General features: G+C 37.6%; 3 protein-coding genes across 6 annotated transcripts in view; 1 reads left to right on the top strand and 2 right to left on the bottom strand.

Annotated features, from left to right (window-relative positions):
* Positions 1 to 941, bottom strand: part of LOC111441247 (auxin-responsive protein IAA29-like) — a 1,418-nt gene extending 477 nt beyond the window's left edge. The window contains exons 1-3 of the mRNA XM_023078247.1: positions 617 to 941; positions 289 to 539; positions 120 to 216 (exon numbers count right to left, since the gene is read on the bottom strand). Of these exons, the coding sequence (XP_022934015.1) occupies positions 120 to 216; positions 289 to 539; positions 617 to 855 (587 nt within the window). The 5' untranslated portion in view covers positions 856 to 941. The remainder of the gene's footprint in view (positions 1 to 119; positions 217 to 288; positions 540 to 616) is intronic.
* A 3,870-nt stretch (positions 942 to 4,811) lies between these two features.
* On the top strand, positions 4,812 to 7,895 carry LOC111434307 (U11/U12 small nuclear ribonucleoprotein 25 kDa protein-like). Of its 4 annotated transcripts, none has more exons than XM_023071743.1 (5): positions 4,812 to 5,407; positions 6,449 to 6,604; positions 6,785 to 6,887; positions 6,987 to 7,086; positions 7,193 to 7,895. In XM_023071743.1, exons 2-5 carry the CDS (start codon positions 6,457 to 6,459, stop codon positions 7,217 to 7,219), a joined length of 378 nt encoding a protein of 125 aa, XP_022927511.1. In that variant the 5' UTR covers positions 4,812 to 5,407; positions 6,449 to 6,456; the 3' UTR covers positions 7,220 to 7,895. The 4 variants fall into 4 exon arrangements, 2 of the variants coding, with proteins under 2 accessions (XP_022927511.1, XP_022927502.1); XM_023071734.1 differs by having other exon boundaries at positions 4,813 to 5,407; positions 6,278 to 6,604; XR_002708927.1 differs by lacking the exon at positions 4,812 to 5,407 and having other exon boundaries at positions 6,202 to 6,604; positions 7,193 to 7,304; positions 7,616 to 7,895.
* A 227-nt stretch (positions 7,896 to 8,122) lies between these two features.
* LOC111440939 (probable serine/threonine-protein kinase PIX7) lies at positions 8,123 to 12,172 on the bottom strand. The gene is made up of 6 exons (XM_023077775.1): positions 11,322 to 12,172; positions 10,318 to 10,637; positions 10,075 to 10,210; positions 9,675 to 9,808; positions 9,473 to 9,596; positions 8,123 to 8,952 (listed from the first exon to the last, which is right to left on the bottom strand). The coding sequence occupies exons 1-6, from the start codon at positions 11,440 to 11,442 to the stop codon at positions 8,513 to 8,515; spliced, it is 1,275 nt and encodes a 424-aa protein (XP_022933543.1). The 5' UTR covers positions 11,443 to 12,172; the 3' UTR covers positions 8,123 to 8,512.
* Positions 12,173 to 12,265: the final 93 nt, after the last annotated feature.

The following is a 12,265-nucleotide window of genomic DNA, read 5'->3' as shown; positions in this document are numbered from 1 at the left end:
AAAAAAAAAAAAAAAAAAAAAAAAAAAAAAACCCATAAATTTATTGGACATCTTTTCATTTTCCCATAAATTTAAATTATTTTTTTATATTGGTTATTTCTTTGAATATTTAGCTTTACCTCCAAGTTACGTCGTCGGCAAGTAACCAGTCACCGTCGATATCCTGGTAAGTGAGTCTTTGACCGTCGGGGTCCATCTCGTCTGTTTCCAAATAACCCAAAATCAGTACACGAACTTACACCCATCCGGAATTCACTATTCTGAATAGGAATAAGAAAACAATCTTACCAAACATCTTCATCAAAGTGGCTCTAAGTTCGTCAAAACAATGGTATTGGCTTAAATCAACCTTCCTACCAATCCCAACTCCCTCCATCTTCACCTTCACGTACCTCGAATTCGAATTCCAATTCAACCCGCCGCCATTCACCGCCGGCCGTCCCCGACCTCTGCGCTTCTGCATCAAAGACCTCGTCTTCCTCTTCTTAAGCGGCGGCCACCCCACAAGCCTATTATCCTCTTCCTCTTCCTCCTCGTCTCTGTCAAGTAAACCAAAGAAATTCAGCCTCAAGAAATCAACCAAAATCCGAAATGTAAAAGAGGAAAGTGAGCGTACGAATCATTCGAGGCGGAATGGGGATCGTTGTCATCGTCATCGCCATTATTGGGATGGTCGTTCCAGAGAAGCAGAGGAAGTGTTCGACGAAATGCCAAAGAGGGGTCGACATGGAGAGGGCGCTTCTTGCGAATGGTGGAGTTCAAATCGAGACAAGAGGCGGTGTCGTGAAGGAGAAGGGAGTTGTTAAGGTCGAAGGGCTTAGCGGGGATTAGAGAGAGGCCTAATTGAAGCTCCATAGGGATAGGGGGAAGAAAATCCGAACAGGAAAAGAACAAAGATTGGATGAATATTAAAAAAAAATGGATGGGATTGAAGAGCAAGTGTGGGGTTGTTGGTGGCGAGGGCGAGGGCGTGGGCGGGGGTTAAAAGAGGCGGGGAGTGCGTGCGGGTGTGGGACAAAGGTGGGGACAATGTGTTGGGGAGAGAGGCCAAAAACGTCTAAGACGTCCGTATCAATGCTCTGCCTTTGGCCGACCCAGTTGCCCTGCTGTCCCTTTTTTTTCACCCACATTGTTTTCTGTACCTCCAACACTCTCTTTTCCCTTTAATCCACTCCCACTCGCCAACCTTATCCACTTCCTTCCTCTTTTTTTTTCGAAATATAAATTTTAAATAGAGACAAAATAAAGAAGCTTGAACGTTTAGAGATTAAAAAAAAGTTAATTTAATCTAAAAAAAAAAAAATAGTTTTTCATCATTCTATAAAAATAAAAAAAATATATAGAAAAAGGAAAGGAACGAGTCTCGACGGTGGAGACACGCTCCCGTGTGCGCGTGAGAGATGTGGTTTTGGTTGCGGTGGGCAGATTTTAATTCTCTGCGTCCTATGCCTTCGGGGCGGGTACAAACATAGTCAAAATCCCAGTAATTGGGGGGTCCATCTCCAGTAAAAAATCATTTTTATAATTTTGACCATTATTTTTCTACATAAACAATATTACAAAATATTATTTTAGTTCCTATTAGCATAGTTAATTATTTTTCTAAAAAAAGAAAATTAATCTATATTAACCTTTTTATTTAAAAATTAAAAAAAAATATATTCATATTATTCTTCTGTTTACTAATTAAAAAAAGAAAGGCAATAACTAATGACTAAAATATAATCAAACGTAAAATAATATTTTAATCTCTTATTATTTTTATATCATTAGTCTCGATGTTTATCATTGCCATTCTGTTTTTTATTATTTTATTTTGGTTCTTTGCATCTAGATTATGATTTTTTAAAAACGTACTTTGTACCAAATTAATTATCATATGATATATAAACATCATAATACCAATCGGATAAATAAATTTTATTCTTAAAAAAGAGCATTTGACTGCTTTATTAATAATTCCTTTAGATCTGTGGTAGTAAATTAATTAATATTTAAAGGATAAAATATTAACACAAAATTACTGACTATTTTCTATATAATAAAAATAATAAAAGCAACTGAAAAATCGGCCACGTCAGGCTTGTGGGGGGTGAAAAATGGGGACAAAGTGCAACGGTACACATTTAACAGCTGCGGTGATGTCGGTGGATGGAAGAGAGTGGCGAGGGGTCACGTGTCATAAAAAGAGATGAGGTGGCCGTAAATAACGGAGGTACAATGGATTGGATGCTGAAAACATGTTTTTGTGAAAGTCGACTGAGATTGCAGGGCGGTTGGATTGGTCCACGTTGGAATTTGACGGGGGTGAAGCCCATGTGGATTTCGGGTCCAGCCCATTTGAACAGGACCACTGAGCTGGACCTCTTAGCGTTTTATTTTTATTATAAATGTCATTTTCAAGGCGACGAGTCCAAATCAGTGGTAAGTAACCCTTATTGGAGCGGTGGTTGCGCTTAGTTTACGCCCTTTTGTCTTCAATTCTCCACCACCTTCAAAATCAAGCCTAACTCCTTTTCATTGTCGCTTTTCGCGAATAGTCGGACCCGACTCGGTCTATGGTAAGTAACATGTCTCTTCAGTTGAATATAAATTCATCGTCTTATTAGAATCATTTTAAGTTTGAAAGCTTTATATCTTGAACCGTTGAGTCGTGCATAAATTATATGTTTTAATATTTTGTTTTAGTTATGATTAATATATTAAAAACGTGAAATAATAGATTTGAATAAAGCTTGATCTCTCGGAATCATTCAACTTTAATACAAACAGTGTTTTTTGTCTTTTTGAAAATTTGGTGCAGACAAGATATTTGAGCATAATAATTTCATTTTACTTTGCTGTTTTTTTTTTTTTTAATTCTAAATAAAGAAATAAAAAGGTGGGTGGGCCATAAAAATCCATTCCAGAAGATATTGTAAAGGGTTGGTTTTGAGAAAGTGGAATGAAGAAGAAAGAAGAACGGTAGAGAGGTTAGGTTTAGCACAAAACACAATCAGTTGGGTTAGTGATTGTGAAAGCAAATTCAACTCCCAATTCATTCCTCTAACTTTTACGATCTCGACAGGACAATACTACACCTCATATTTCTCGGAGTATAAGTATAAACGTTGTGAGTTAGAAGCTTACACAGATATGCTTATGTTAGGTGAGGTAAATTTCGAATTACTTACGGGACCCACTTTGAACGGGAAGGGAATTCCCTATTTAGATAGGGAATGGGGGAGGGAGCGGTAAACATTTTTTCTCGTTAAATAAATGAGATTGGGGACAAGATTATATTTCAAGTCCCCGCCACACCTCGTTTAATATATATTATATGATTTTTTTAATAAAGATTATATTAAAAAATGAAAACTTTCCAACTCTATCCCTACAAAATTTTCGTGGAGAATCTCCGCCTCTATTCCCACAAGAAATAAATGAAAATTTTGGTAAACATGAAGAATGAAATAGGTGACGAGGATAGAGAGACAGAAAAGGGTTCTCGGTCCTGCTTCGCCCGGTGGACATCTCTAATGGTGTGTGCGGAATGGCGAGAGAAGTTTGGGCCGTATAAAAAGCTTCACCCATTCAGTGTATGAACGCAGGTCCAATCAGAGCGATTGCGTCGTGGGCGGCCCATTGAAGGATATGCAAATTAAACTGACTTGTGCATCCCAAGTAATAGAGAAAGAATGTGTGTTGGAGCGTTGAGAAGGGTTTGAAAAAGGGTGCAAGCCTTGAAGCAACCCTGTCTTGAACTCAGCATCTGAAACGAATTCCCATTACCCTTTTCACCCATTGCTTCAAACACACAGAAAAATGACCAAGTTTTTAGAAGTTTGAAGAACAAATAAAGAAAGGAAAAAGGGGAGAGTTGTTCCCAAATGGAGGCTCAAGGCAGGGCTGGTTTCCCGGCGGTGTGTGCGCTTAAGGTTGAAGAAGGGCCTTCACGTATGCCCTCTTCTGTGTGTCTGTGCGTGTCTTCCTTTCAAACTCAAATCCTCCTATGGAACAACCACTTATGAAAATATGGACATTAAAGTAATATTAGTCCTACAAATCAAAAGGAGTTGTTTTTTTTTTCTTTTCTTTTGTTTTGGTGGAACAATCATTGAGCTGCATGCGCACAAGAATGAAGAAAGTATTGGTTTTTATTGAGTACAAACTAAGCATCACACCAAAACCAAAACCCACCCTAAAGTAAGTGTCTTCATATCCCTCTTCACATCAACCCTCACCTTCTTCAACCCTATTTCTTCTCCCATATCCTCCACTTAAAACTCTAACAGGGTTCGTTACTAGCAAATATTGTCCGTTTTAACTTATTACGCATTGTACAGTTCGTAAAACACGTCCTTAAGGGAGAGGTTTCCACACCCTTATAGAGAATTTTGTTTTAAAAAGCTTGAGGAGAAGCCCGAAAGGGAAAATCCAAAAATGACAATATCTACTAACAGCGAGTTTGAACTTACAAATAATATCAGAGTCAGACACCAAGCGGTGTGCCAGCGAAAATGCTAGGCCACCAAAGATGTAGATTGTGAGACCACACATTAATTAGAGAGAGGAACAAAACATTCCTCATAAAGATAAGGAAACCTAAAACCAGAACGGACAATATTTGTTAAGGTTATGTTGTTTCCTATTGTATTGGTATATGCTTTTTGCCCTAATTTATGAGTTGGTGGGCTGTTTTTGAAAGAGATAAGTAATCCCACTTAATGAAGCTATGTATGTATGTATGGTTGTATGGTTGTTATATTGATATCTCTCTCTTTAATATTCTTCCCCACCACACCAACAAAACCACCAACTCTCTACCTCCTACTCCACTCACTCACCCTACCTTCTTTTTCTCCTCTAAAAACACTCCATTAACTTCATTCTCCACCTAAAAACAATTAACACCCAAAATATTATTCATTTTGTTCTTCTTTTGGTGCCTTCAAATGGGTCCAATTTCTGCTCTTATTTCATTCAATAATTCTTCCTTCTTTTTGGTTCCTCAGTGGACACCTTTTCATACCCAGAAACAACTTTTCCTTTCTTATTATATAACATCAATCCTCCTCCCATTGGGTTTTACCAAATTCATCATTCTTCTTCTCCTTCTTCTTCTTCTTCTTCTTTCTTCATCTGCTTTCGTATATGCGTGCGAGACTCGGAAAGCGATATTGGTGAGGTTCAATCGGAAGACGAATTTTACCAAACTTGTGTAAAGTACGATCTCTGATTGAGCCGCGCCAATATCACTTTTTTATATTTCCAGGATTTCAATTTAATCGAAACCCTAGTTTTTGTTTTTCGATCATCGCCTCTTCTTTCATACTACCAAAAAATCATCATCGTTTTCGTCGCCGTCGTCATCGGCACAATGGGTTTTATCATCAATGGTCGGATATTCAACCAACCACAAGATCAGGTATCAGTAGGAGGGTGCTGTTTAATTGTACTCTCTCTATACATGTCCATGCATGAATATAGTATATGTTCATTGGAGTTGAATTATATTAGTGCTTTTTGTTTGCTCTTCCGTTTCTAGAACTTGGTAGGTGAGTAGGAAAACAACACAATACCTAACTACTTCCTTATTGTTTATTCAATGCAACTACATGCAGAGCTCTACAAAACAAATAATTGATAGAAATATGTGTATTATAGTTAAATTTCGACAATAAAATCATACTTTGAAGGGAATAGAAGGTTGGCTCTGACTCAGACCCAAATTGAATTAGATAGGTCAAATTAGTTGAACTTAGTCAAGCCGAACACCATGGGCTATTAGAGATGCTATGCTTAAACCCTAGGTTAACCCGTGTAAGAAACGCCATCGAACCTAACGTAAACTCAAACTTACTCTAAGTTTGCTACATTTTTTAACTCTTTGGTTATGTATGGGAATGTAGGGTAACAATCACATTTTGCATTTATACGTTCAAATATTCTAATATAATTTCAAAGCTATCATATATATTTATTCAAAAACGTTATAATAATTTTATTAATAAGTTATTTAATTCTACCTTTTTTTTATTTTTTATGTAATATATTTCTATATTTTAGAAAGTGTCTTATAATCATTTAATTTCAATTTTTTATCTAATAATTCTTTAAATTTTTAATTCTTTCTCGTCCATCTATCTATACAACTTTTTTTTAAAAAAAAAAAAAATAAAAGTTTAGATATATATATATTTTACAAATGAATTTGGCAAAAATATTTTGACCATAAAAACAAAGTCAAAAGGGTTGTCGTTTTCAGGTTCTCTGAAACTGTTTCCCGCTTTCACAGCGAAACCAACGAACAAGCCAGAAAGGCTTTTTCTGTTACGCCCTCATTTCGTGTTTTCCGAACCCTAGACCTGACTGAAAATCGCATTAAGAGTTCAAGACTCTGCTCTTCCCAAATCAATACTTGAAAATCCACCATTCATCCTTCTACTACCTGAATTCTGTACTGCAGGTCCATTCATGCCTCGCATTGAACCGAATATTCCGGATTCATGTTGTATCTCGCCTCGGTTTCGGAGCAACAGTTTTCGTCGGAGTCTTCGCTACCAGAGGCTTCCATCGCGGCTCCTCCACCTCTCCGTCTTGAAATTGGACGGTTCTTCCTTCGGTAACCTTTTCCCCCCTTTGTATGGATGCATACATCTTGCAAATCTTGCTGTGTTGGACTACGCATTTCTGTGAATAATCTGTGTGTATTTTAAATGTTTTTGATATTGATTTGAGATTTATTTTCCAAAACGTTTGGATGTTCTGCCATCGGTTGTTCTTTGGTAATGTGAATGCTTAGAGGTGCAAGTTGCGAGGAAAGCGTCTGTGGCAAAGCTTAGAGAGGCGGTGGAGAGTGTTTTCTGTGGAATGTCGATGAATAGAGAAGATGTCAAGATTTCATGGTACAGTGTTGGGGATTTGGACTACTGAACCGCGCATATTAATCTAATCTGTTTGATTGAAAATGTGTTCAATTGTTTAATTAGTTGGTGCAAATGCAGGCCACATGTGTGGAGTCATTTTTGCTTATGCTATAAACATTACAAGCTGATCGACGAGAAATCGCGTATCAAACGCTTTGGAATCAGGGATGGTGATCTGGTATTCCCCTCGAATGCTTAACCTGCCTTAATTTATAGTTTTCTCTGTTTGAGTTCTGTCTTGTATTTGATCTTGTAATTAATGAGTTCTATGTTCCCCCATGCAGCTACATTTTGTGAACCGTGTAGCTTAATTTTCGCCAAGAATCAGTGGATTTGAGATGGCCCAAAAGAATGAATGGATAGAGTAATATAGGCAGGCTGGTTGAACGGCTTCTGGTATAAACTTGTCGGAAGTTTTTGGGTGTGAATTATTGTGAAGTGGTCAGATGGGTCTTTTTTTTTTCTTTTTTTTTCTTGATTTTTTTAACTTTCCTGATGCTAAATTTGAAGCCTTGGTTTATATATATATAACAAGATGAACTACATTTCGTTTGTGCCACATAAGACTTCACTTTCCTTTCGTCCAATCCAAAAATGAAGTCCATTAGTTCAGCCTCTAAGGTATTCAAATTGCTCTAAGAAGAGAATAGATGGAAGAATGGCAATGAAGATATGCCCAAGTGATCTGACATTGATACATTTTGCAGGAGAATCTGAGAGGATGAATGCTATTATTGCCCGATCAACTTGATGTTATGGGGAGTGCAAGCTCTACAGTGTGTGAAGCTATGAACTCTGAAGATTTTCAGCTGAGATTATATGTATCTGTGGCCTTAATTTATGCACTTAGAAAATTATTTTGTCTTGTAAGTTGAGACTTGGAAAGAATTCATAAATTTTAATGCTTTGATAGTTTCTTTATTAAACAAATAGTTGCCTAGAAACTTTAGGCGTTTAAACATGAATCAGAATGAGCATCAATGACCACCTACTACTTCTTCTCCTTTCCTCTTAAAGATCATGGTTTAGGTTATTAGGTAAGACTGCAATTACAGGGTTCTAGGATCTTTGAAACTAAGATTGATGGAATAATTAAAGCTAGATAAGATTCTTGGGCCATATTAAAGAAACAAATATGATTAGCATCCTTTTATAAAGTTAATATTCTCAATTGCTGATTAGAAAGAGTGGTGGTAATTTAGGCTGACAAACGATGCATTAATGGTGGAATTCCTCAAAGAAAGGAAGACTTCATTCATATTTCCCACAAGTGTTCAAGAAAGATACATCCACAAAAGAGCACCGAAACTGAAAGCGACTGCAAATAGACAACCATGACGCTGGAAGATCTCGTGTAGCTATAAGTTACATATGACTAACAGGGTAAGGTAATGCAGACCCACAAAAGAAGATCCAATTGTGCAGTAAAGCTAAATATTTCCCATTTCCACTCTCATTCTGCCTCTGGTTCTGGCAAATATTTGAATGATATAGAAAAATAAACATGGTTCATATGTAATATTATCCTAACAAATCCGGTTACCAAGCACGAACATTTCCGACCTATGTTTACTTTTCAACATCAGAGAGGAATTAGAGATTGGTCACCTTATATGCTGCTTTCCGGTGTTCAGTGGAGATGCTCTGAAGCTTTGAGAGTAGGTGAGGCCATCAGGTTTCTTCTTGCGCCTCCCTTGTGAAGATAAGCGGCAGTGAGACGTTAGGATGGCGAGATCGTTGAGATCTTGCAGTGGAGTCAGAACCTTCACGATTTCGTCCATGGTTGGACGTAGTTTTGGATCCCTGCTGAGGCAACTGCAAGCAAGCTGGGAGACCTTCTGCACCCCTTTAATGGAATAGTTGAATTCCAAACGGGGATCCACTATATGATATAGCCTTCTTTTATCAGCTAAATATGGCCGAGCCCATGAGACGAGATTTTGTTCCCCACTCGGACGTTTTTTGTCCATGGATCTTCTCCCCGTTACAATCTCAAGAAGCACAACACCGAAGCTATAAACATCGTTTTTAGATGTCAGATGTCCTGTGATCAAATGAACAAAAGTTGAAATTTTGTCAGATATCAGTTGTAATGCTGTTGGGAAAATTGGAAAATGCAACGTTCTTTGAGTTGCCACTGGGTATAAAGGCAGCAAGGAGAACAGAAAAGATAACCCTCACGTATTGGATTCCCATCTGCCAGAACTCAAGCTGGTTGTATGCTATCGTAGGCATGAGAGAGTTCTCAAGCTTCCTAAACAAGATAAAAAAAATCTGGAATGTTTTTCCCTGCCTTTTGAACTTAACTAAGAGCTATATTATCCATTCTTATCTAATCATTTTGATCAAGCTGCTTAAAAAGTTCATCCAGTCACTATTTTTGGACCTCTGGAACAAATCCAAATAGTCTGCACGGAGAGCTCCTGTAGTTTAATCCTTACCAATCTAGAGATCAGAACCCATTAACAACTTCTAAGTTACAGTTCTTCACAGCAAAAGCTTGCATAGATGTTTTAGTATGAAGGGGTTTCGTCTAGATAAGAACATATTTTATAGAAATGTACCTGTCATTACATATTCAGGAGCAGCATAGCCATATGTTCCAATCACCCTAGTAGAAACATGTGTCTTGTCTCCTTGAGGTCCTGCTTTTGCAAAACCAAAATCCGAAAGCTTTGCATTGTATTCCTGTAAAATTAATGTCATATTTATAATGAAATAAAGGAATGAATTCAAACGTTTTGAACATGGCCATTTGGAACATACAGAATCAAGCAAGATGTTGGATGTCTTAAAATCTCTATAGATAACAGGTACTGGACCGCTATGAAGGAAGGCCAATCCTTTCGCTGCTCCAAGGGCGATCTTAATCCTATTGGACCATGGAAGAGGTATAGTCCCTGCACCAGTCATGAAGATAAGCATCTGTACCTACAGCTTGTCTGAAACTAAGACTGTAGTGTAGTTAATTGAAACTTCGAAAAGGCAGTCCCTCTCCATACTAAGCAACTCGATCTATTCGTATCGTGAACACAAGTATATTAATGGAATTATTATTGCTTATAAAAAAATTTAAGTATCACATAACGTTATATGATCATTTGACAAATCCTAAGTTCTTCACAAGTGAGAGAAGTAGTGAAAAGCAAAAGATAGAGATTCTTACTTCTGAAAAGATGGTTTTCAAGACTTCCACGGCTCATAAACTCGTAAACAAGCAAATGTTGATCATCTTCGTTACAGTAACCTATAAGCTTAACAAGATTCGGGTGGTGAAGTTGTCCAAGAAAGGCAACCTCAGCCTGTAACCGAGGAAACATGTTTTGTTAGCAAATTTTCAGCATTCTCACCAACAGGTCCCCTTTATAACACAAGTCTGTACGAATCCAAAGCAGAAAAGTTTACTAACCACCCATTCTCTGTGGCCTTGAAGACCATCTTGTTTCATGCTCTTAACAGCTACTGTAATCCCTGATCCAGGTTTTGCAGGGGCTGTCCCATTCTCTTCAATCCATCCTTTAAAGACGAAACCAAATCCACCTTCCCCAAGAATACTGTCAGGTCTGAAGTTTCCAGTGGCAGCCTTGAGCTCATGAAAAGAGAACTGAAGAAGTTTGCTTGTTGTTTTGTTATCTGATCGTGTTGAATTGGCATTATCAGAGGCTAGCTCAGTGTCATTTAGGGTACAGAGATCTCTGTTGCTAGCATTTAAATACCGTGTTTCGGTAGCTGCAATGACAAAGAGAGAGCATATGCTTAATCACAAAAAATGATTGTTTGAACTCGAGAACTAGTTCAATAAGACTTTTGCTTTAGATAAATATCAACAGACGATCAAAGGACCTAAAGTTTTTCAACCTCCGAATTCAGATCTAAAACATATTTACTTCCTGGGCATTGAACTAGTTCTAGCAGGCATTGCCAATCTTCTGCAAGCGAAAAAACAGATAGAGATTGAACTTAATGGTAGCCAGAAAGAAAAAAAGTGATCGTAATGGAATCATAGTAACCCATGTCGGGATCCGTAATCTTTGCTACAAATGCCTAATGCATCAATGGAGATTCCTTCACGAAATGGACACCTTTTCAATATTAACAAGACAAAGAATTAAAAACCTGCAGCTTTTACTGACGAACAAGAAACTGAGGTGATGCATACTTTACACTCATTTTAAGATATCAATTAATCAGATCAATTTAATGCGTCAAAGAGAGAGGAAAGAACAGGGAGAAAAACAAAGTGAAGAAAGTGCAAATGAACTCAATATAGACACTCTACGGCACAGATGGACATAGAACATTATAAGGGAACCGAATTTCGAGCTAAAAACTCAAAATTTGGTAGAAGATACTCCAGAAAAAATCCATAGATACAACTAGAAATCAAACATGAAAAAGAAAATGGGTTGTTACCAGAATCATAAACTAGGCTAGTTCGAGGAATAGTGTTGGGAGAATCTCTGGAAGCAGAGGATTTGCAAACACCAGAAACAGTACGAGTCAAAACAGCCCAACAACCATACCTTTTCTCCATACCCTCAAGCTGCAGCTGGTTAGTTTCAGTTCTAAAGGGGTGTGATTAGCATGGCGAAATAGAAAACATTAACCACACACAATTATGGGGAAGATAAGATGGAGAAGGGAGACGAAAAGGAATGGGACAAGAGAGAGAAAAGGAGAGGAATTTTGTTCGGGGGTTGATGCTGCTGTTTGTTGGGGATTGCAGGCATCATCATCGCCATCATCGCAGTGTGTACAAAAAGAACTTTTCTTTACCACCACCTTTTGTGTGGGGAATGGGATCAGTGCAAAATTACCAGAAATGCTTTGTCTATGGAAGTTATGACAATCAAAGAGGAAGCCCATCAATGTCTTTGTAAACAAACAGTTCCTTGGTAATGTTCCTCCCTGTTCTATTTTCCTTTCCCAATTCATTTCAAGCAGAAATTGGAACCAAAAGTAATGAATAAACAAATAAAAAGAATGGAGAAAAGCTAATAATATGCCAATAGGCAGCTACAAAGCAAAGGCATTGGAAATAAGTTAATATTCCAATTTCCATCCACCCAAATGCCTTTCCTAAGTGAAAACAAGTTCGGATACTAATCACTGTTTGGTCAAATCCAATGGAAAGTCAGTCAAGAACATATCTAAATGAAATCCTTTCGGATTTCTCTATCTGTATACGTGCAAGGAAAACGATGGGGCTGGATATATTCCAAAATGGGTGGGAGCTACAAGATTGCAGCCGATTAGGGACTTCGTGTCCAACAAAGGGTTTTAAATCGCAAATTCTCATAAGCAGAATACAAAATCCTCTCTCCTTTTTTTTTTTTTTTTTCTTTTTTTTTTTTTTT

This window comes from Cucurbita moschata, unplaced genomic scaffold (assembly GCF_002738365.1).
Source record: "Cucurbita moschata cultivar Rifu unplaced genomic scaffold, Cmos_1.0 Cmo_Scf00003, whole genome shotgun sequence".
In the NCBI taxonomy this organism is placed as follows: domain Eukaryota; kingdom Viridiplantae; phylum Streptophyta; class Magnoliopsida; order Cucurbitales; family Cucurbitaceae; genus Cucurbita; species Cucurbita moschata.
The sequence above is the reverse complement of the archived record's forward strand: the minus strand, read 5'-3'. Positions and strand labels throughout refer to the sequence as shown.